At 37.9% G+C, this 21,368-nt stretch overlaps 2 protein-coding genes across 3 annotated transcripts in view; one reads left to right on the plus strand and one right to left on the minus strand.

The window, feature by feature from the left end:
- LOC146487400 (carbonic anhydrase 2-like) overlaps positions 1–5,353 on the minus strand; it is an 11,499-nt gene extending 6,146 nt beyond the window's left edge. The window contains exons 1-5 of one of the 2 annotated variants that reach the window (XM_085088415.1): positions 5,290–5,353; positions 4,074–4,290; positions 2,372–2,449; positions 1,372–1,425; positions 448–779 (exon numbers count right to left, since the gene is read on the minus strand). In XM_085088415.1, the coding sequence (XP_084944541.1) occupies positions 448–779; positions 1,372–1,425; positions 2,372–2,447 (462 nt within the window). In that variant the 5' untranslated portion in view covers positions 2,448–2,449; positions 4,074–4,290; positions 5,290–5,353. Of the gene's footprint in view, positions 1–447; positions 780–1,371; positions 1,426–2,371; positions 2,450–4,073; positions 4,305–5,289 lie in introns of those variants that run through there. The other variant, XM_085088424.1, reaches the window with a different exon arrangement.
- LOC146487399 (uncharacterized) overlaps positions 1–21,368 on the plus strand; it is a 60,448-nt gene that overhangs the window by 18,250 nt on the left and 20,830 nt on the right. The window lies entirely within an intron of this gene.

Raw genomic sequence — 21,368 nt, forward strand, 5'->3', positions numbered from 1 at the left:
TGAGCATTGGACTACAGTGCAGCTACAGTGCGGGAGGTCGTGGGTTCAAATCCCGGCCGGACCAACACTCAGGGTCTTTAAAAAACTGAGGAGAAAGTGCTGCTTTTGTAATGACATCTGCAAATGGTTAGACTTTCTAGTCTTCTCGGATGAGGACGATAAACCGTAGGCCCCGTCTCACAACACTTCAATGTTCATAACCCTGTGGGACGTTAAAGAACCCACACACTAATCGCAAAGAGTAGGGCATGGTGTGCTGGTCTGGTCTTTGTGCTATTTCGTGATTCATGGGTTGGGTGGGTTGGATGAGGTCGCTAATGGACATATGCTGATTTCCGATCTCACCCTTGCACTGTAATGATGTAAACCGCATTTGAATGTGCATATAGAAAATGCAGTATATAAATACCATTACCATTACCATTACCACATGATATTCATATTTACCTCGCCAGAGAACTGTTTATTGTTGAGAGTGTGCTCCGATCCGCGATCGTTTTGACAGCCAAAGTGAACGTGAAAATTGGCGAGTTTGTAGGTATTATCCCTCAGGGGACCCCCGGTTAGTTGAGCTCCTGCATCATCGCTCTCAATCTCAACAGTTGGAGAATGATCCGTGTTTATGAGGGTTCCAGTTACCTTACCTCCGGGTTTATCGAAGGTCATCTTTAGAGGACTGTAACTTCGGCTTTTCACCTTACTTGTATCGATGTTAATGGGAGATTGGCGGTCGTTTCCACAGTCATCATATTCAATGTGCCAGTCTGGTGGGCCCAGCACTGTTCAACAAGGAACTGTAAGTTATTCGTCGTATTTACTTGTAAAGATAACGGTGCAGCATCGTAACATCGTCCAAACAGAGTTCAAGCCTCGCTGGAGGGGGGGGGGGGGGGGTTGGGGGGTTGGGAATTGGTTAACTCTTGTCTTGCCCTTAATAATCAGTAAGTTAGTTCTGAAAATTGTAAGTAGTGTAGGTATTGTAAGTATTGTGAGCATTTTAAGTATTATTGGTGTTGTAAGTATAGCATGTATAATGTTAGTAATAGTATAGTAACTATGGTCAGTATTGTAAGTAGGGCTTTGTATTGTAATTATTGTATTATGTGCCTGGTAAGGTTAATAAAAATCGTTAAAAAAAGTAAGTTCTGAAAACCTTGAAATACTGCAATCTGATTTGATTTGCCGTATATCGACGCCCCCTACTACTCCTTTTGTGTTAGGATTAGGGTTAGGATAAATACTGGGTGTTATTATACGTCACGAAAGCTTAAAAATCGTTTTTCTGTAAGGCTTAACCCAGCTGTAGTCAGCATCTAATAATTTTAATTTTAAATAGTTTCCTGCGTTGAATAACCACTTTATCTCACTTACCATCATCCGTGGTTTCTCCGTAGCCCCAATGGTGTTTGTTTCCATTGTTGGGTGCTGAAAAAATAGGAACAATAAGATATAGATAGTAAAGTTTCAACACGGAACAGCACTAAAAAAAGGAACCTTGGCCTGGTGGCGGACATTTTGCTGTATGTTTTGAGATACTGCTCAAATATTTAACAAAGAACTTTTCCTCTTGAGATTATTCTAAGAAATCCGGGAGGAAAATATTAAAGAATTTCCTCGAAAAAGAACAAACTATAACCAGTTCTAGGCAATTTCACTATAAGACACAGGAAGAACTTGAAAAAATGGGCCGATTTTTTCAACTGAGTTGGAATCCATTTCAATCCTAACCATCTGCAGCGAAAGATAATTAATAGACTACTAGTTTCTGTGCACTAGTAGAGTTATTGTTAACAAAACTTAACCATCGTTTTAAGGTTTTCATTTATGACATTTTTGACATTTTTGTCATTTGCAGTTTCCACTCTTACTGTTACATAAGCGCAAAATACAAAAGTTGGAGGTATTAATAACAAAGACTAACACGCAGCTCAAAAATACAATTCAAATAGGGTAAAGGAGAGTAGAGAGGCACCTCTAGTAAAACTAATACTGTGCCCCTTTAAGTAAATTGGCAGGAAAAGTAACTTAGTAGAATAGTAAAAAATAAGAAGGATATAGCAGAAGGAAAACAATAAACAAAGAGAAAAGAAAATATTTGCAATAAAGCCGATCATTAATAATGAGCAAGGAATGTATCATCAATATTGAGCAAGGTTATATTTATAGAGTGCTTTTCTAAACATTCTTTTAGTAGGTTTGCCCTTAACTGTCTGAGAAATGTTATTCCAATAAAATTTTCCTATTACGGTTGGACAAAATCTCCTTAGATTTGTTCTGAAAGATACAAAGGTGATTTATAGCTACTCAAAGTGACACAAAAAGTCGGTGAGACTGCTACTTTAACTAAATTGCTGTCGAATGAAAAACTTACCAGACATTACACCCGCCGTGGCCACACCAAAAACAGTGGACAACAGTGGCAACACTATCACTTGTGTTGCAATCATATCTGCAAGTTTAATCAAAATAACTGATTTAGATGTATTCTTGCAATACGTACTCACACATATATTTGTGACAGAGTTGTTTGTGATGTACGCGGACAATGATGTAGCTATGACTTACAAAGGATGCATTGAGGTAAAGTGAGAAAAACGTGTATGGTCTGTTTTCATTAAAGCGACTGTAATCTTGGATAAAATCACCCTGTTTCACCTGCTCGTGTATCGAAATGGAAAAAGATCGTTAAAAATATGATGAACAATACAATTAATATAAGTCTTGTGCATGTTACTGCACATGAACACTTGTGCGTTTAAATCTGAGGTCAGAAACCAACTGTCGAAGTTCAAAACAGCAAACATAATGATTAACAACAACAACAACAACAACAACAAAAATTTATTTTATAAATTCAGATTACATAAAGGGGCTTAATTTCCCGCCAATAGGCACAAAGCTAGTCGAGGCGGGACAAGACGAGCACGAGAACATATAATGGAAAAAAATTACAGTAAATTACAAACACGCTGGAAAACAGAAAAAACAACTTTACATAAAAACGCAGATTTAGATAAGGCGATTCCCTTTAATTTTATGGCACTTTCCTCTCGATAACTCTTCTATTGGCTGTTTTGTCCACTCCGAAGCACAATTCGAAGTGTTTCAATTTCACTTTTTTTTTTCAGCCACAAATCATTTTGAGTGGGGCAGGCCAAGAAGTAACCAGGCTTTGCTTTTTGTGGTCAGTTAAAATTACAAGTGATTTAGTTTTCGGAATGCCAGTTGGCTCTCCTTCTTCTTCTTACAAGGAGACACTTTTTATGAAGCTCTTTAAGTTTTCTGTTACAAAGTCAAGCGCTCTTTCTTAAAAACAAGCGTTGTTTAACCTGTTTGAACGTTTCGTAGTAAGTTTGATATCGGTAATTGCTTTTTCAGTGTCAAGGAGAAATCATTATACTAAAATATCAGTAATCAAAAGCAAGGTGGGCTATACGACAAGATGGAAATTGCTTATTCTACTTGAAAAATGTAATAAAAACTTACCCCCGACCGAAAAATAAATGGAAAAGATTTTGTAGTTATTTAAATGTTCCTCTAGTTATGCAGTTCTTTGACGGTATTTTTGACTTTATCAAGGAAAATTCGCAGTTTTGTGGGTTGGCCCGCTTTACCTCTAAGCCCATCATTTAGAAAGGTTCGATTTCACAATTATGCACCCAACCCAAGTAACTGTGTAAAGAAATCAGACATTGCACTGGAATCACATTGTCATGGGCTCGAATCCCGTTCAAACCTCTGTGACTTTTTCAGGCTTTCTTCACGTAACTGTTAACTGAGTTGCATAAAGAACTGCGATGATCTTTCACGTATTAAATTTTAACAGATAAGAGCGGAAGGAAAACGAGGTATGTGACTTGCATTAGTATATCTTTTCATTTGACATATTAAGAAAGGACTCTTTTTTACGAAAGTTGTAAATCTTTAACCAAACACTTTCATTCATCTTTCAGTCGTTTTCTATAGCAGTGGTTTCAACTCTCAAACTCAAAAAGTTAACTTACTCAAAAACCATTTTACTAACAAAAAACTCAAATAAGGCAACGTACTCGTAACAAAATTACAAGACTTACTTAGTTTCTGCTGTTTAGTTTTGGCTTCTGTTCAACGTTATCCCTATATATTCTGGGTTAACGCCCTGACAAGTGGTTTGCTTCTGGAGTGCAGGGAACTTTTAAACACACGTGGATCGAAACGTTCTTAAATGCTGACTTAAATGCCGATCGTTGACGTCAAAGTAATATAAGTCTCAGTAATATTAGTTATTTCTCCTGTTTTAGCTCAGCAACGCTGTGAATAACAAAAACATAGGCAAAAAATAAACAGCTCTTGACAACGACAAATATATGGCTATTTTAATACAGGCCCGTAGCGGGGGTAGGGGTAGGGGGGGCCTTGAGGCCCCCCCCCCCCAGAATTTTTGGAAGTTAAAAAGCAATGTGCCCAAAAATTTAAAGTTAAAACAAATTAATGTTGAATTCTGACGCTGCCGAGTGCCTTTTCACAACCTTTAATAGTCTGTTTACTACCTGTCAGTTTCCTTCGCTAACAGGCACTCCTATCTTGTGATTCGGAAACAAGAATCGAAATGGATTGAGATCAACAGATCTGAAGCCGTGAAAGCTGTCGAAATAAACTACTTGGGCTAAATTACAGAATACAGGGCCACTTATTTACATGATAATAGCATCTATTGTGTTTAATGTGTCGTTCTATTGTGTGTGGACCAAAGTGGCCCTGTATTCTGTAGTTGCTCCTTTTTGTGAGCCATCTGCTCATTTTAAGCAATACAAATGTCCTTAGTTTATGACAATTTAGTGTTTCCGCGTTGTCACACAAAAAAGCCACACAAATATGTCCTCAAGACCAGAGAAAAAAAATTCTCCTGCAGTCGGATTCTTACTGCCCGATTCCAAATTTAAAAAGAGAAAGAAAAATTTGTCCTCGTTTGTCTACGTCGTCCTTCAAACGTGAAATTAGGAAAGTTCACGTGGTAGTCCACATTAAAGAAAAGGTAAAAACATGACCTGAGAGTGTCATCCAGGTGCAAAGTTATTGTTTTACTTACTAAATCTACCGGGTTTTTTTTATGTTCTCGTTGCATCTTAAACTCCCAAGTCAGTCTGTTTTTGAGTGACAGTGGGGGGGGGGGGGGGGGGGGTGGTAGTTTTGTTTCACCATTTTGCTAAGCCCCCTCAGTTGTTTTAGCCTTGCTACGGGCCTGTAATAGATGATATTACTAATCACTGCGCTACTTCCAAACATTCTGTAGTATTGACTCGTTCTTACCAGACAAATACTCACTATTCCAGATTTTCAGCCGCAGATGATTTTCACGTCAAAGGATCCAGACTCAATCAACATGTTTTTATCCTTTTCTGGAACTGAAACGAGAACTTGGAATAAAATTTCTCCTAAACTACGTGAGCTAAGTAAAAAACTTTTCAAGCCTAAAGTGCAGAATTTACTCTTAAAGGTTCTGGAGACAAAGAAGGTGTATGTTATTCGTTCCTACCTCATCTCAATACAGTCAACTTCCTTAATTGCGTACAGCCTCGGGACCGCGAGTTAGTGTCCTTAATAGCCAGAGTCCGTAATAGCGGGAATTTATTTCAGTCAAACGTCTGCAATTTATTTTTGACGGGGATTTAGCTGCTGTGTACACTATCGGGGCGTGATAGCGAGGTGTCCGCAAGACGAGAGTTGACTGTGCAGTTAGTTTTGCTATACCCTTTTGCGCATGCTTCTATCTCATTTCAAAGACAGCATTCTTCAGTTGATAACTGAATGAACCTACCAAGTTGTCGTTGTAAGTTACATGTGATTTGATTATTATCGATTTTCTATCGTTAATTTTTATTGTTCTCTAACTTATTACTAATCTTTCAAAATAATATTTTCGTTGTTTTGCTTTTCTTGTTGTTTATTTTTTCGAGCACTGTCATGACTATCAGTTGCCGAATAGTCGCGCTAATTGTGGATACCTAATATTGAAAAGTGTGTACAAATACAATAGAATTGTTGTTATTGATGTTTTCAGTCTGAAGTAGTCCAAAGCTAGCTAACAATATTTTTTATTGCAGTTTCAGTTTGCCACCCAAAATAACAATTGGCACTTCAACTGCGGACGCAACACGACAGAGACAAAAATACACAAATATTGGCACACACCATCGCAACTACCGCAAAACACCCTAACACTGTATTGCATCAAATAACATTGGACAGCAAAATGAATAGTTAGCAGATTAATATCATTATCTACTCGAATTGGCGAGGTCAAAAGCTGCCAAGAGACGGATTGTAGTAGCTCTTGTTAAAAACTCCATAGTTTAGTACGTATAAACGAAAAAACACTCTTGCATGGAAAAGATGTGAAATTAAAGTTGAGGATTATCAACAGCAGCAAGCCAGAATTATTCTCTACACACTATCCGTTGGTTGTACATAATTCTGCGGGTACAGTCATGATAGCCATGGTACGGACCAGTACCACATCCAGAGCAGTGCCGATATGCTGGGAACTGTTGCTTGAATTGTTTTCCACTTCTTCTTCCTCGTCCTCTCCACCTTCTTGTTCTAAAATGAAAAATACAGTAATAACAGTGTTTATAGCACAAGGCACTGGTGGGGCCGAGTATTAAACTTTCACCAACAAATATCGCAAAATGAACATAAGGTGGTTTAGAATCCCAACCGTCTGGAAGCAAACCAGCTGATTTCTTTACAAGGATGGCGGAGGAGTTAAGCTGGGGCCTGAACGAGAAACAACTGCACCAAGCGGGCAGAGCGGGACTTGAACCCGGCATCGCCAGATTTCAATTCCAGCGCCATAACCGTCCGGTTATGCCTCCTCCTCCTCCTCCTTCTCCAAAGAAATCAAATATCTATCTTGCTAAAGATAAACTTTGAAAAAAAAGTCGTTGTTTCCTATACCTACTTTATAATCCGCACATTTGTTGTTTTGTTGGTCAGAGCAGCATAACCGCTACATATCGCCTCGGACCCAATTTATTTGTTGCACTTCAGTCGAGCATCAGCCAGGCAGCTCAAGCCTTTGATATTCTATACATTTCACATCCATCTATTCATATTCAACCGGTGCAGTTGGCTTAATAGCTCAGTTTGTAGAACACTGCACCGGTATCGAAGAGGTCATGGGTCAGCCTTTCTTGTCACGAATGCTTCATTGCGCTCATAACTGAGAAAAGAGGTCTTTCGTCTGTTAAAATCTTTTTTAAACTGCAGCAAGGTTTACAATTTTCTCACTTTGGGGTATTTTCAGCGCCTACTATAACCGGTATTGCAAAAACAAATTGCCCACGCAATTTCTTTCGGTTTATAATATGCACGATTTTCGCGTCTTTTATGAGTCAACCCAGGTAAAATACAAGGTATCAGTATATACAGATGGATGCACTTTTTTAGCAAATTTGTGACGTTTGTATAACTCAGGGGCATAGGATTAACAAAATTGCCTCAACTGATGATCGGAGGACAGACACCTCTTTCGAAGCAATTACATTACGTGTATTATTTCAACTTCATGAAAAACGCCGAAACCGTTGCTCTTATTGTAAAAATCCCGGTAAATTAGCTGTAATAACCCCAGTCGTACGCAGTGATACATTTCCTCCTCAAAACTCCTGCCCGGAAGTATGTTTCATATCCGTTTTCTATATCGATGATAATAGCTTTTCGTGTAAACTAGCCTAATGTGTTTCTTGATAATGTAATGTTTTCAACATTGAAGCCTTATTATCAAAAATCGAAATTCTGTTATTGAACATCGACTACGAAAAATTCTCTTCGTGCCTGTGATATTTTCAGGGGCCGCTTGAGAAATGCGCTCTACCGACATGATTAAGAAGAAAATAACGTGATACGGACTAATATCGATCTCCAATATCGAGGTCCAAATTCACTTGTTTGGCTTAATACAACAGAGTATTGATTGGATGCCCTTTCATTTTCCAACAATGCAAAAAAAAGAACATTTCAAGCTTGGAAATTTTACTTAGCCTAGGGATTCCAATCTTTGCATTCAGCCATATGTGTAGAGTTTTGAAAATGAAGCTTGCTCGCAAGACTATCAACACTTCGCCTGCCATGGTTGCAATACCGGTCGAATGATATTGAAGGAAAACTTGATATCTCAATGGCCGCTTACTGCTTTTAAATGAAGAGGCCGGATCAGAAACAACTTAAGGACGGTGCCTACAAATACAGAAGTATTTTTGTGCGGATTATGACTATGCGGAAAAAGCAGATTTTAGCAAGGGTTATTGAAATCCAAAAAGAAAATTGGGGTAACCACGCATTTTTTTAGAGATAATTAAGCAACAATTGTTCTAAGAAACAGTTAAATAGAAGGAAATGTACGGCCTTTTGTTCAAAATTGAAGCTTTTTATAACTGAAAAATGCGTGGTTACCCCCAATTTTATTTTTGGAAACCAAGAGCACTTGATAAGTTCTGCTTTCTCCGCATAGTTTTAAACCGCCCAAAAATATCCCTGTATTAGTAGGCACCACCCATAGGAAACTCGAGTATCTCGAGATGCGCAGAACGTATGCGCAGTAACAAAAGTAGGCCCCGTCCTTAGAGCAAGTCATTCTAGATCGATTTAGCTAATGGACTTGCTAGACAAAGGTGTTCATTACAAGAGCTGAGCTGTCTTGTTTTGGAAAGATCGTGGCAAATACGTTAGCACAACAAATCGCGATTACTTGAGAACGCGAAACGTGAGAACCAAGCCGGGCAATATCTTTTACGCCCACTTCCGAGATGGAAGAAACTTTCTATTCCAGACTGGAAACTAACAAAATATCACTCCGGTTAGCCTAATTTAGCTTAGGTAGCTTGCGGTTAGCCTTTATACTTGGGGTTAGGATATCTGGCCAATCGATATCGCCGCAGTAATTAATACATGTCGTTCATGCATGAACGGTATGATTCAGTGTACAACACCGTTTCAACTTTGACCGCCGTCATTGCCTTTCGGCTCCGTGATGTTTTCGAGAGCTTTGAGCAAAACACGCTAGGCGAGAATCATGATACAAGGAAAAATAGCATGATACGGACTAATATCTCCAATATCAAGGTCAAACCCTCTCCGCCTCTTCACGCCCCAGGAGCGAGAGAGACGTGATGACGTATGGGACACGAAGAGGAGAGATCCTGGGAACGAGGTATTTACTTATTCACATCACTACAACACAGTATTTTGAAGCTGTGGTAACAATTCTGAAATGCTTATAGTCAAATGAAAGTTTTAATTTCTAGTAATACTTTTACAGACTCAAAAGTTAGATGGCTTATTGGGGTAATGCACTACTGAGATCTGTTTAAACAATGTTCAAAAACTCATTAATGAATCATAAGCCCATTGACCTATCAAATGGTGACTTTATTTCGATAAACCTCCTCCTCATTAGTATGCAGTGTTTTATCAGCTGATAAAACACTCCTCGTTAGTATGCGGTGTTTTTCTCGTATGCTAATTTCAACGTTCACAAAGCATAATTGTTATGAAATCAGCACTTTCGTTTTGCGGTTCCTTGCTTATTGTTTGCTCTAAATGACACACGCTTTTCCAAGAATGTTTTTGAAGCCATTCAAAAAACTCGCAGCACGTGTTTTATCGGGTTTAAAACCACTAGGCACAGCCGAGTGGTTTACACCCGATAAAACACTCCTGCTCGTTTTTTAAACATTACATATTTGAATTGGTATTGGTTTAATGCCACTTCATTAAATCGTGCTCGAATTAAAATAACACGGTGAAACAGTGATTGAAAACTGCTTAAGCTTGCTTAAATCTACCCAGAACGCGAGCCGAGAGTAAACTGAGGGGCCAAGCCAAGTAAAATAAGAATCTGGAGGCGCGGTGGTGTAGTGGTTAGCGCGTCGGACTTTCGATCGGACGGTCGGAGGATCTGAGGGTCGTTGGTTCGAGGCCAGGTTGGTCTCTTCATTGCTGTGTTGTTTCCTTAGACAAGAAACTTTGCTCCACATTGTCTCTCTTCACCCAGGTGTATAAATGGGTACCGGCGACATACTGCTGGGGGTAACCCTGCGATGGACTAGCATCCCATCCAGGGGGGAGTAGCAATACTCCTAGTTGCTTCATGCTACAGAAACCGGGCTAAGCTCCGGCCGTATGGGCCACTTAGGCTCTTGTGCGACTTTACCTTTACCTACAAAGACACCATTACACTCGTTTCTGGGCACACACTTCGGGGAGCTTACATGAATTCCCTGGCTGTGTTTACGAAATATTCAGGAGTTGCATTAACTCTTGAAAATTACAATTTTGCTGACATAGTACGCCTGTATGTAGACCAAACAGTATTTCAGGTTATCTCTATCTGAGTCTCTATGAATTGATCGAAGTTCTGTTCGCTTGAACTATATGCTTTCACGGATATTGAATCATACCTTCCAAATATTGCCAATCGGAACAGCCGCCAACACTTAGGAAGAACCCATGATTTTGTTCGTGAGTGTCAATTAAATGTTTAGAGATTTCACCCTTTTAATTGACATTTTCTTTATCTTATAATATACAGGAACGATTTTAATTTGAACCCTAGTCAAAGTTTAGTTGAGCCCTCTGGCATGCACTCATGACATCAGGACCTGGTAACCCACCATCAATATCAATTTTAAATTCTGTTTTATAGCTAAATGGATATAAGTTCTTTTTGCAACATTTTCTCGTTGATCGCTTTCAAATCCTAAATAAAATCCTTAATAAAAATAGCGGAGACCTTTTCAGCAAGAGAATAAAATAATCTAGGTCTTCTGAGTACAATGCAGTACGTACAACCCGCCTCGATTAGCCTTTGCTATAATTATGCGAGTTGTGTATGTATTTATTTTTTGTAACTAAGGTTTTAGAAATTGATAAAGTTGACGTTAAAGTTGAAGTTGAAGTATTTAGACTTTACAAGCTTCCGGCTCTTCATTTTAGAAGACGGAGTCTTTTAATCCCTCATGTCAAATTTGCGGAATTCATGAACACCGTTCGTGTAAGATATACTCGCCCACTTTCAAAATACACTTTTGGCTGTTAAGCTTGGTTCTCACTTATGCGCTAAGCAAAAGTACAAGAAAAACATCTTTCTTGATAATCTTACATCGCCGTCCATGGACACATTTCATATGCTTCCACCTGCGCTTATCTCATACACAAATAAGCTATAGTGTTATAAGCCAGATCGAACCAAGCCCTAAACACAAGACATTTGCAAGTGTCTACATTTATCGAGAAAATAATTTTTTGCTATTTTCACAGCTTATCGAGGCTACATGGCTCGAAAGAAAGTTCAGCTCATGAGTGAACAAGCCCACGGCCAAGAAACAGCAACCATATTTTTTCTGCTACAGGTCAGTAAAAATAGTTAAAATCGACAGGTTTAAAGATCGTTGGGCTACATAGAACTTGAAATATGGCGCCTGATGTGTAAGAGCACCAAAATTTCTCGATAGAATCTAAATTACTGTTCGAAAACTTTCATGTTTGGCCGATTCATCCGAGGAATACGTGGCATTTTGACAAAGAGCAAGCTCGTTTACTATCATAGCGTTGATTTAAAAGATAATGGCCGGTTAGAGACGCCGCGCCGTTTATATGCTTCTGGAACGAACTTGAGTGAAATGTTTTATTGTGTTTCATTACGCGTCTGATTGTTCGTTTAGCAAACCAACTATTAATGTGTCCGTCTTTCAAAAATAAACGCAATTAGGGAAATATTCGTCTGGGTGAATTACCCCTCGTGTACCAGTCTTCAGTTGTACTAGACGAGAAACGAGACGCGTAATAGACCATTTCCGAGTTGCTTTGAACCCCTTTATGAAAGCGAGGCTAAGTGCAAAGTTTTTGTTATGAAAATTAGTTTTCATTCATACGCAAATATAACTAATTTTCATATGAAAAGTTTTGCACTTAGCCTCGCTTTCATAGTGAGGTTCATGGCAACTCGGAAATGGCCTATTACACGTACTACAATATTTCACCTTTATAACGGTCCATCCCAGACGAGTACAAAAACAGCGCATCATAACCATGCAAGGGTTTTGCAAGAAATGAACCTGAATAGCGTTGCAATCTTCGCTTCGATTTTATAGTAATAAAGCTACTAGATATGGAATCTTCTTGGCGTTCTTGTCAGGAACTTTGATACACAGGAGTCGAATTTATGACCTTCCGATTACTAGTTCGGATGCTCTACCACTCAGCCGTTTGTCACCTGAACCTAGTTCAATGACATTAGCTCCGATGAGTCTCCTGTAGCTCAGGGGTAGAGCATCCGAAGTAGTTATCGGAAGTGATTCCTAACACTTAAGGACAGGTGCTGCTACAATAATTATCCGAGAGTTCAGCAAGGGAAGGAACAGTTTTGATCACGTTTAGACACTCTGTCGCACTTTGTAATAATCATCACACTTTGTAATACCTGTCGCACTTTGTAATAAAACTGTCACACTTTGTAATACCTGTCGCACTTTGTAATAACACTTGTCGCACTTTGTAATGAAATAGCTGTCACACTTTGTAATAACAGGTTGTCGCACTTTGTAATAAATTAAGCTGTCGCACTTTGTAATAACAAATTGTCACACTTTGTAATAAGTATTTAAATTTCCTTTGAATGAGATATTTGGTAGAAATTATGACTTGACTAATCCCCCAGGGCACAAATACATCCTTCCTTGCTATTTTGCGTCTGCAAGCTAAACTGAGGCGAAAAAAAAAAAAGGAGGAAAAAAATAAAAAAAGAAACGCGTTCTCCTCTACGCTTCTTGCTATTGTTATTTTGGAGATCATACAGCTTGCTCTAGCAATGATGGAATGCAATGAGTGAACAGAGGAGGGATAACTCCTGGTTAAAGTAAAAAGATGCGCGAGAGGGTTGAGTCCAAGGGTTAGTAAGGGAGATGAAGACTTCGAGTGACTCGCTACTTGTTCTACTGGGGGGGGGGGGGGAGCGAGGAGGGGGGGGGGGACGGGAGTCACAGGAATGAACATGAAAACAATGAACATGAAAAAAAAAACTTTTTGATAATAAAAATCTTTACAGTCATTTCCTTGTAAAGTTCACTTTTATCTGCAACTGTGACTTTTTCAAGAAGAAGAAATTCTATTCATTTACCATCCAAAGTAAACACTAGACGAGGGACGTACCTAGCAATGGAGCGGCTTAACAAAACCGATTTTTAAAAGTCATTATTCGTAGTGACAAAGAGTTTCTGTCAAGATGCATCGTAGTCAAGACAAATAACAATTGCGAGAAGCGTGGAGGAGAACGTTTTTTTCTTTTTTTTCATACCCTCAGTTTAGTATGCAAAGTAGAATATCAAAAAAGAACGTATTTGTGCCCTGGGTGATCAGTGAATTCCCTTATTTTCCACAGAACATCGTATTCAAAAGTAATTTTAAGGTTTATTACAAAGTGTGACAACTTGTTATTACAAAGTGCGACAGCTTAATTTATTACAAAGTGCGACAACCTGTTATTACAAAGTGTGACAGCTATTTTATTACAAAGTGCGACAAGTGTTGTTACAAAGTGCGACAGGTATTACAAAGTGTGACAGTTTTATATTGGTAATTGAACTGAGTGGAGTGCAATTTGGTCTGAAATCATACGCGTGATTTCAAAATCAAACGAGTGCGCAGCGCGAGTTTGATTTGAAATCACAAGTATGATTTCAGACCAACATTGCACGACACGAAGTTCAATTACCACTTAATTACATCCATTTTGAAATCACAGAGCATCATTGTCAATATTAATATTCTATTTGTGTTACTTCATTTCCATTTTGATGGGCTAAAGAAAGGATGCGATTTAGAGCAAAAAATGGTGCAATTTGGGAAGAAATTGCACCATTTTAGACCAATCAGATTCCAAGGATCACCAGTGATTTCAAAATGGATGTAATTAATTACAAAATGCGACAGGTATTACAAAGTGCGACAGAACAGACACGATTAAAGAACTCAGTTTAAAGTCAATGGAACTTCTGAGCTTTAAATTAACCACAATGAAGATAGGAAATGTGGCAAGAAAGAATATTAATATTTATTTGCGCTTGGCTAGGGGTTGAATATGTCTCTTGTTGTTGAGAAATTTCTCTGGAGGGACTCACTACAGGCAGCTAAAACATCAGCTTTTTCTAATTTTGGTTTGTACGTTCCAGGTTGAACATTCATGCGATCATTTGTATAATTGCCAGAGGGCCACGAGGAAGGTAATAGAATCTTGAGAAGTGTTTCTCTGAAGAATTTTGACTTATTAAAACTGTTTTGAGGGAATATAACTACAAACAGAAAATAAATTACTTGTGCACCTGACAAAATTATTGTTATTATTATTGTTATAAATCCTCCCTTTAAATATGTTATACGTTGAAACAATTTCCTCAATAATGTTCGACGTCTCATGTTTAACTGTTCCTACTAACATTCGTAATGTCTTCATTAAAGCTAAAGAAAAGCATAATCATGAGACCAGGTTCTCTTCCTCCGACAATTTTTATATTAACCCATCGAGACTGAATCAAAACCAAGGTTCTTTTGCTAGGTTCGGTGCTAAGCTTTGGAATTCCGTTTGCGATAAACTTCGTCAACTCCCCAAGAGAGCTTTCAAAAAACATATCAATGCCATGTTATTTTCGTTATTAGAGGCCGAGGACGATTATGATAAATCGCCCATACTGCTTAAAAAAATAGCGAACTATCGGAAGGATACACAGTTTAATTTATAAAGTCGATACTGAAAATCTCATTTAGTTTAGTTTCAAGAAAAAATTAGTTTAGTTTTACAATGAGTTTAGTATAATTTATAATTTACTTATTAAAAGTGGTTGATTTTGTAAATGTTATGTATTTACGTTTGTATATGTTATTTATTTACGTAATTTATCACTGACTGCTGTCCCCCTTTCTCTCCGCCCGCCTCGACTAGCACCTGCTATTTGCGGGCGGAAATGTTTATTGTTTATTAAGGATTATGAAATAAATGTGAATGTGAATGTTTATAAAAGGGGAGAAAATTTTACCTTTCTTTACTTTTGAAGTTTAGATTCCCTGGCTTATTTATTTACTGTAACGAATCTTTTTTTAATTTGATGCTGTGTATTTTATAAATGTTAATTGTTTGACTATTCCACATCTCAGAGTCCCGTTGCCTCAACGCCGCGAGTTATAGAGTGTTTTCACATGACGTCACAACGGCCATGTCGGTGTCCCAAACTAAACCTCTGGGAATTGAACTCTATTTTTATGCAATTATAATAATAATAATAATAATAACAATAATTATTATAATAATAATAATAATAATAATAATAATAATAATAATAATAATAATAATAATAATAATAATAATAACAAGTTAATTTAAGTCTCAAATCTGGATAGCCGAGCACAAGTGCCCTACTAATTGGGGAGACTATAAAATATAATACTTTCTTTTGTTTCAGTAAACCAATCTGGCAAGTAGTAACGTGAATAAAAACGCTCCATACGTTATGCAAGTGCTCAACAATAGGGTGTTTTTCTGAGCCATGCATGATATGATCGCCATCGGCACACTCGTCCTCAGAGTCCGGCGGTTTTTGTTCTCTCTCGAGATCGGCTACGATTCAGCCGTTGACACGTTGATGATCTATTCTTTCTTGGCCTTATCCATCCCGATAACCCGTGAGGCGAGAAATGAGTCTTTTCGGCGTTGTCGTGAAATGTGATTTGCAATCACCAAATAAAATGTTGTTAAAGAACTTTTAAGTTAAAACTGGGATTTATCTGAAATTTTACGTTTTGTAACTGATGTACATGTGATGTAATCACCACGTTCTCCCGTCACTACTCATACCGGCGACAAAATGGTATTTAGGCAGGAGACACAATTCATAGTATCACATTAAAACGACTTGCCATGGCCAAGTGTTACATGTGTACTCGCATTTCACACCTCGCGGTGCCAGTAGAGGATACAGTAAAACCCCTCGAGTAAGAACCTATTTTTTTAAGAACCTGTTAGCCTAAAATTTGTCAGTTAGACCCCTTCTAAACAGGAACCTGTTGACCCTAAAATTTGAAACAGGTTCTTATTTTCTAAAAATATCTAAAACATGTGTGCACTTTGGCAAATAAGATCAATTGACATTTAGTTTATCAGAATTCAAAGCAAATACAGCTGTAAATGTACATGAAACTAGCAACAAGCACAGGAAAACATATGTGAGCATGTCCCTACTTTAGAGTTCTCTTTGCGGACAAAGGTCATTCACCACTCCTACTACCAACGTTTATATGAGGGATAGGAAAAAACTGGCTGCTACATAGGGGACGAAGGCTGAATACTACTAAATTCTACTAACTACAATGTGATTTTTTTTTCTTCCGAAAATAAGAACCTATTTAAGAACCTAGATAGGCTAAATTTCTGTTAATTACCATTTATGTAAGAACCTGTTTAGGCTAAATTTTAAAATGGCGTTTTACTGTACCCTTAATCCAGCCTTGAGTATGCCAGTCTTTAGAATTCCCAGTACAGAAAGGTCAGCTAGCGTCTAATTCGTTTCATTTTGTTTTGCTCTACAGAAACCAAGGTCTATTCTCCCTTCGAGAGTCCAAGAAGATCAAAACATCGAGGCCGAAAAACTGGGACAAGACCTCCTTGTAATACCCTAATAGATTAATCTTTTATAGGCTACATTTTCATGACATTGGTATTTTAGTAAGCCTGATTTGTGTCATTCTTTGTTGCTTTGCAGAAACCCAGATCTGTCATCCCTTCAAGCGTTCAAGAAGATCAAAACATCGAAGAAAAGCTCACTCAAACCTTGCTTGCAATACTTGAATCGCTGAATCCTTAGCCCAGGTCTTGGCTGATTCTGTTCTCGGAGTCATCCTATCATACATCAAATTTACAACATAACCACAATACAACAACGGAAAACATCGTGTCAACATTGTTTAAATTTAATTTTAATCACTTTAATTGCACTTTTTTTTATTAGAAAACAATTATTCGACAATTTGTAAGGAGGCTTTTGTTTGAACGAATTCTTAAAGGCCATTACTTACATTTTGCCAAACGGTTAATAAACTGCAAGAAGAGTTTGCAATTATTGGTTTTGGTAGATGTTCTGCCAGCAAAATGGAAAATAAATGGGATGCCATGGTGTAGCAATTTCTCGGTTTGGACGGAAAAACAACCAATATTACTGGGCCCCGTTTCTCGAAAGTGCCGGTAACTTACCGGGCCGATAAGTATATTTTTAAATGTCTTTTCATTGAAAAACAATGGTTGGACTTAACATTGACTATCGCTTCGCATTGTATTATACGATAAGATGCATTGTTGTGTTGTATTTGTCTTGTGCTTTTGTTGTATCCTATTGTCTTGTCGTTGTCTAGTGTTTCGCTGTGTTGTGTTGTGGTTGTGTTGTGTTGTGTTGAAGGGTAATTGGATTGGAAGATAATTACATTCCCTGTTGAATTAGAGTATAACGGGAATCAATCGGTTCTATGAATAACAACAAAGGAGGGTTCACTCTGTGTACTGTGCGTTAGGTTTACTGATTCCGCCCAAACCATCCGGGTGGTGTCGCACTTATATAGGCAAATAACAATAGCTTGATGGCAAACCAATCAGAAGCGAGTGGCGTGATCACGTATTAACCAACAGGATAAAAGCAATAGAATAATTAATGCGAAGAACTTGACATAATAATAAATGGATTAACATAAGTGTCTAAAAACATAGAAAGAGAATGTAGACAAACCAGCAATAAAGTCGAAAACATTGGCGTTTGGTAAACTCTGCCACTAGAGAAAAACAGAAAGAGATTCGCCTGGATATACATGACATAATGATATTGAGCAACTTGAAGACAAGTATGCAATCATGGATACTCCAGAAAATCCACTTGAAACAGTCTTAGTTTTCGTAAGGGGCTTTCTTGGCGAATTCGGTTCGCTGGTGTGTTGACGTAATATCAAATCAGTTGCGTTCATCGTTTGATGTAAAGTCGTTGGGTTGAGCAAACCTCAACTGCCTTCCAGTTGGTCCCTTCAAAAATATAAAGTTTAGTGCTAGATTTCCCAACGATCGAAGCTTCAAGGATTGTATGCTGATGATGTCTTAACTGTATACAACTTTAGTGCTACTAGCTTGCGCGACAATTGCCGCGAATTCGTAACAATAGTCAAAAATTGAGCAAAAGTTCATACCTTTCTGGTCTCAAATTTGTAAAAATATCCAAAGATCCAGGAATACGTTCATTCCTTTCTCTCTCTAAAATCCGTTTAAGTTGCCAAAAATCGATAATTATAATAAAGCAACTTGACTCTTTTCTGCTCTGAAATTCTTGAAAATAGCCCAAAATCGAGCAAAAGTTCATTCCTTTCTGGTCTCAAATTCGTGAAAATAGTTAAAAATCGAAAAATAAGTCCACTCCTTTCTAGTCTAAAATCCCGTTTAAATGGCAAAAAATCGACAAAAAAAAGTTCATTCCTATCTGGTCTCAAATTTCCAAAAATAGCCAAAAATCAAGCAATAAGTTCATTTCTTTCTGGTCACAAATCCGCGAATGTAGTTAAAAGTCGAGAAATAATGTTCACTCATTTCTGGTCTCAAATTATATAAAATAGCCAAAAAACGAGCAATAAGTTGATTCCTTTCTGGTCTTAAATTAGTTACAATTGCCAAAATAAGACACAACTTCATTCCCCCTGGTTTGAAATCTGTGAAAAAAAAATCCAGCAATTAGTTCTTTCCTTCCTGATCTCATATTCCTGAGATTAACCAAATTCAAGTAACAAGCTTACTCCTTTCTAGTGTGAAAATCCGTGTTCGTGAAAATAGCTATATATCGAGAAATACGTTCATTCTTTTTTGTTCCCAAACTCGTTAAAATAGTCAAAATTCAAGCTATAAGTCTATTCCTTTCTGGTTTGAAGTTCGTGAAAATAGGCAAAAATCGACCTATAAGTTCATTTCTTTCTGGTCTAAACTCCGTGAAAAAATTCCAAAAATCGAGCAGTAATTTCATTTCTGTCCGGTCTGAAATTATTAAAAATTTCTAAAAATCAAGGAACAAGTTCATTCCTTTCCGTTGTCAAATTGGTGAAAATAGCCAAAAATCGAGGTCTGCGTTGTTTCCTTTCTGCTCTCAAATTCGTGAAATAGCGAAATATGAAGCAATACGTTCTTTCCTTTCTGGTCTCAAATTCGTTAAAATTTCCAAAAATCGAGCTATAACGTCATTCCTTCCTTGTATAAAATTCGAGAAAATATCAAAAACTCGAGGAATAAATTCATTCCCTTCTGGTCTCTAATTCGTTAAAATGGTTAAACTGATTCCAGGCTCTCGCTGCTTTGCCAAGTTGGTGATGATGTCATCCGCCCCTGCAAAATCTGCGGGGGATGCCAGATACGCTTCCCAAGATCCATTTATTCGTTGATCGACTATCCCATACAGTCTCTACTCTAAACTCAATTAGGAGTGCGTTCCTTCTACATCGAACGCAATAAATTCTGCCTTAGATAAATAATTCGCTTCGTGATTGCGTGACTATGATAAACTACGAAATAAATGGGCGATTAGGTAGATCAGGGACGAACTTGGAAAAATTGGCCAAGTTTTTCAAGTTTATGGAGCGCCACTGTCACATTCGCCAGCTTTCGTTCCACTGTAACATATTTAAAATTCATGCCATGTTAGAATTCACTGGTTACACTAACTACATTATTTCAGTCGGACTCAAAACTATACAGCTTTATGGTGAGCCTATGTTTATTGTGACAATAATTACATCATTTGTGCTTTTAAAAAAAACAGTAATATTTATTTACCTTCATGTTACATATTTCAATACATATATTACGAGATTGGTTGCTGTGGTCGTGCCGTTCCTTGGGGTAGCGTTACCCCTATTTGTAAAAAACTTATTTAAGCAACGACGACGGTGACGACAACGACGACACCACAAAAAAAAACCGGTTGCTTTGCACGTTTATTATACACTTTGGTACATTTCTTTGCCGTCATGAAATGACCAAATGAACAACATGAGCACACAACTGTGAATACTTCGTGATCATCATGTAAACTTGAACCCTCACTTCTCTGCAGAAAGGCTTCCTCATAACTGAAAGAGCGAAAAGTCCGAAAAGGGGAAAACGTGGCGCGGTGGCCGACGGGAAGAGCCCATCGTTCACCGCGCTCAATATTATTTCACTCTACTTATTTCTGTTTCCTCGAAAGTGAAAGAGGCCTCTGCAGAGAAGAGAGACTTGAAGCCTGTTCCCAACAATTTAATTCCTGTATTGTTCGCCCACGTTGCCGTATAGCTCAAACGTATATTTTTAAGTGAATGTTTGGTTTATCGACAGAATTGATAACTAAAGTTAAATTGGCCACCGTACTGAGATTCGAGTGCCGACGTTTCGAGCGTTAGCCCTTTCTCAATCTCCTTACGGTGGCCAATTTACTTTAGTTTTCAATTCGTTGATAAACCAAACATTCGTTTCCATTCCCCACCGACGCAGCACCGTAGTTTCTATAGAAACTAGCCCCTTTTATAAATTTTAAGTGACGATTTTGTTGGCGTTGCCGTGGGCTGTGCTTACGTTCTCTTGTAAGAGCGTTGTACTGACAGCGACGATTGGCCGAGGATAAACAGAAAAAACAAGAAAATGGATGTTGTTCCTTTTCTTGTCCTTCCGCCTATACTTGTGATTGTGCGTGCGTCGCCCCGCAATACATCAAAGTTTTCTCAACCCCAAACTTTCATGGCTCAATGCCGCCAGCCGTCAGTAATGCTCATAAATTTTTCAAGTTTTCAAGTTTTATTTATCCACAACATAACCTTAAGTCAGTATAACTAGACTGGCTTGCAAATAGCGAAGAGCTAATCGCGGCAAGCCAGACTGTACACAAAATAATTACTTTTTTTAACAATACATATAACAATAACAATGATAATGTGTGAAGAGGAAAACTAGACAGTAACGAAGTGTAGCAAGGAAGACTAAGTCTAACTAAACTTCGGTCAGAATTTTAATCTTTCATTTGATTAATTATGGTACCTATCTCGACATAGGAGTTTTCAGTTTCTAGTATTTCAGTTAGTTTTGTCCTAATGGTTTTTTTAAAAGAGTTTTTGGATAGGTTTTTGAGACTAGTTTGTATCCCATTCCAGATTTTAACCCCAACACGCGAAAAGGCCTTAGTTTGAACGTTAAGTACAGATTGTTAGGAAAATAATGTTCAGATGTTAGTGAGCGTGTGCTGTAAGAATGAACGCTGGTAATCTTAGAGAATAAATTCAAGATATTAATCGATGCG

Source organism: Pavona decussata, unplaced genomic scaffold (assembly GCF_977016875.1).
Source record: "Pavona decussata unplaced genomic scaffold, jaPavDecu1.1 SCAFFOLD_16, whole genome shotgun sequence".
Taxonomy (NCBI): Eukaryota; Metazoa; Cnidaria; class Anthozoa; order Scleractinia; family Agariciidae; genus Pavona; species Pavona decussata.